General features: G+C 53.7%; 1 protein-coding gene across 1 annotated transcript; it reads right to left on the bottom strand.

Moving 5' to 3' along the window:
- Positions 1 to 212: 212 nt before the first annotated feature.
- Positions 213 to 2,793, bottom strand: LOC149274540 (zona pellucida glycoprotein D-like). Its single transcript, XM_089505405.1, has 7 exons — positions 2,703 to 2,793; positions 2,359 to 2,547; positions 1,962 to 2,155; positions 1,538 to 1,716; positions 1,031 to 1,273; positions 712 to 865; positions 213 to 368 (listed from the first exon to the last, which is right to left on the bottom strand). The coding sequence occupies exons 1-7, from the start codon at positions 2,791 to 2,793 to the stop codon at positions 213 to 215; spliced, it is 1,206 nt and encodes a 401-aa protein (XP_089361531.1).
- Between the last annotated feature and the right edge of the window lie 537 nt (positions 2,794 to 3,330).

The raw sequence follows: 3,330 nt of genomic DNA, 5'->3' as shown, positions 1-3,330 counted from the left end.
ACGTCTGTCAAGAGAAACAGGCACTTAGTAGTGCACCCCCTCCACCAGGTCAGTGCAGAGCGAGATGGCATAGGATGAATGAGCATGGCTATCAGACAGAGTGACCGGCTCATCCCCGAGGGAGGAGGCTGCGCCGGGCAATTAGACTAGTCGCCAGTGTAATATAGCTGCTTAAACACAGGTGTCTAACACTCGGCCTGGCAGCAGCATTGTTAATATATTAAAGCCCAGGCACCAGAAGGTTTACCAGAGTCCGGTTTCCCGACGCCCGCCACCTTCCTTCCGGCCAGTCTGATAGGGCCACACGAGACAACTTTCCTGTACAGGTCAATCAAGTCTCTCCGCTTCCGCTCGGTGCTTGCAGTAGGCTGGAAAAGTCAGCGAAAGGATTACATTACGGCATAACACGTAAAGCCGCAAGATTCAAGAGCATGAGATTGGGCGATACAGGGCAACCTCGTCAGGACAGGCGAGGAAGCAAATACTCCCCGCAGGAGGCTGGGGGGGGGGGGTCACGCCAAGTCGGCACGCATGGAACCTGGGATTATTCGTCACATGCGAGGCTTTCAACGTGCCGGCGTGAGCTTTCATGGCTGCGGCTCAGGCGACAGTGTCTGCACCGGCCTCACTAGAAATGGGAAACCTGTTGCAAAGCTAACGGTGATTAACGGAAAGGGACGTCGCTGGTACGTTCCTCCTGACTGCCGGTACCTTCACGCAGCTGGTGCCATTAGCCTGGCAGAGCCGAACACGGCAATGGAGATACACCTCCGGGTAGCTGACGAAGTAAAACATTTGCAGGGAGAAGCGGATCAGGGTGTTGTCTTTAGACGTCATTCTCTCCGCGGTGACATCTGTGCCGGATCTGCAGGAGACAGCATGCGCTCCATCAGCTCTCCCAGCAACCGCCACGGATAGAGTCTGGGACCCGAGATACGACCGACCCACCCCAGAGAGTGGCATTGAAACCAGATTATCTACCCTGTGACAGCAATATCAGGACAGGCAGTCCCTCATCATGGCGTCTCACCCATTGGAAATGATTGGGTGGTGGGTGGCGTCGCTGTGGTTAGCTCCGGGGGTGGCCCAGCACTCCTCCAGCTCCAGGGTGAACGGCTTTTGTACTCCACGCCCATGGATCTGCAGCTGAACATAAAGCTTGTGGGAAACCGGGATGGTTGGGGCCCAGTCGTAGGGCTCCGAGAACTCCGGTGAGGGGTAGAGGGTCATGGTGACGTTGAACTCGCCCTCCTTGACTATGAAGGTCACCAACCTGCATGCAAACAAAAAACAAGGGATCAACTACGTTACAGCGAACGGCTGGAAGAAGCCGAAGCAACGCCACGTCTCAGATACCCAGTCTGTCTTCTGGGGCCAACAACTCTCAAGAGTAAGCACTTCGCAGACAAGCAGCTGCGCGACTGGTTGGCTCCTACCAGTTATACAAGTTCACCCGTTCTCATTAAACCCTCTCGCTCTGGAGCCGTGTGCCCGCACTGGCCTTTCCAGGCCCTAGAAGTCGTATCAGGGTACGTACGAGGCACTGGTCAGCAGCGGGAACGGCAGGGAGACGACCCGGTTATAGGGATACACGCAAGCGAACTTGATGCTTATAACAGGGCTCCTGGATATAGCTCCCCCTGTGATTGGCTGCATGTTCACCAAGCCTGTCGCCGTCCTTATCTCATTGGAGTAGACCAGGTGAGAGCCGTTTACCTGCCAGAGAGAGACCACGTCAGCGAGCATAATTCTCCAAATGCATCAAAGTTTAACATTCATCTATTCAGCGTCACAGCACAAGGAGGGTGTAGTTATCTGCTGAAAGCCACGGCTGGCGTGTACGGTGCATGCACAGCCACATTCACTCTTCTAGTTCACTTGCAGCCATTTAAAGGCCAAATAGAGCAGAAGAAAGTCCCGAGTTAATACGGCATATATCAGTGTTTAGACGCAGCCCTTACGTGTACGCGGGTTCCACAGAAGGTTTGGTTAGCGTGTGTCAGGGTCGCGGACGCGTACAGCTCGGAGGTCTCCTCCACTTTGCATCGTGGATTGAGCAAGTGCAGGAGAGACACGTTCACCCCGATGTAATGGAGGGAGCTTTTCAGTATCCACAGCTGCATGTGGTCCTCACAGTCCAGATGAAAGCTAGTCTCTGAGGAAAATCAAAGCACGTTAGTCTCCAACCAGTAGACACGAGTGCCCCGGCAGCCCATGCCCATTCCTCACGGCAAGTCCGACGGCATTAATATCCGGCTAAGACTTAATCATACCCGTTGCCACATGGCCCACACGTGTTCACCGTTCCCTGTCTGTTTGGGAGCGCAGGACGGGGATAGGATCAACCCGTTACAGTACCTTGACAGCGGGGGCCACTGAAGCTCGGTCCACAGTGACATTTCGCCTTTCCTTGGACTACCCTGCAGATGCCGCCATTCCTGCACGCATCAGCGGTGCAGGCCTCAGCCAGCACAGGCTCCACACCCTTCGCATCCGCCGTTGTGAGCCATGGGTCATAATAAAACCTCTGGACGTTCTCTTCGTGGTCTACTCAAAGAAAACACACAACATCACATTGTAACCAACGGGGAGCCACCGCATACCAGAAGGGAGTATATACAGTGTTTGGATCCAGCAGGGCCGCATCAGACAGTGTCTGAAACCGGCGCAAACAATCAATTGGTGGAGTAGCCGAGACTTACCTGTCAGGGGATTGCTCGAGCCGCAGGCGACAGGAGGCAGCAGACTCGCCAACACAAGGACCGGCAGCCAGCACTTGAGACTTTGCTCCATCTCTAGAACACAGTAGTTCCGCAAGTAGTATGCATTTTGGGACAGATCATCCCAGGGTGGGGATAGGAGAGACTAGCTGTACCTGGGAGTTAAGGGCCTATTCCCCCAGGTAACAGGATCTGCACCACTCTCACACAGCCTGCCACAGGTAACTCTGAATTAACTTCCCTCCTTCCAGTTTCATAGAACAGGGGGTATCAGAGACATGTTGTTGTGGGGTTAGTATTATGCAACAGCTCATGAAAAGACCCCACATGTCACCGTTTTGGCACAATTTTATACATCCAGACCCTCTTACCCCACAGCAGGGCTTCTTCTCTTCCACACAAAAGGACACGTTCCCTCCTCCCTTAACCCCTATTAATAAGCTCACCAATTAACACAATTAACCCCGTGAAGACGCACACACCTGATTTCCTGCAAGGCAGATGGAAGCTGTGGCTCTGGAGTATTTCATGCAGTAAAAAGTGATTGAATGAGCTACACGCTTCTCATGGAAGGGGCAGAAGGGCGGAGACGGACTCCAGTAGTAAAATG

Source organism: Sceloporus occidentalis, unplaced genomic scaffold (genome assembly GCF_023333645.1).
Source record: "Sceloporus occidentalis isolate IW3139 unplaced genomic scaffold, rSceOcc1.0.p SCAF_327, whole genome shotgun sequence".
Taxonomy (NCBI): Eukaryota; Metazoa; Chordata; class Lepidosauria; order Squamata; family Phrynosomatidae; genus Sceloporus; species Sceloporus occidentalis.
This window is presented reverse-complemented; position numbering and strand designations above follow the sequence as displayed.

Bases quoted from the DNA above. Each gene is read 5' to 3' on its own strand.
- LOC149274540 (XM_089505405.1), bottom strand. From the start codon at position 2,793: ATGGAGCAAAGTCTCAAGTGCTGGCTGCCGGTCCTTGTGTTGGCGAGT. The intron at 2,156-2,358 runs GTACTGTAACGG...GATTTTCCTCAG, and splicing joins CAGTGGCCCCCGCTGTCAAG to AGACTAGCTTTCATCTGGAC. The intron at 1,717-1,961 runs GTAAGGGCTGCG...TCTCTCTGGCAG, and splicing joins TCTGTGGAACCCGCGTACAC to GTAAACGGCTCTCACCTGGT.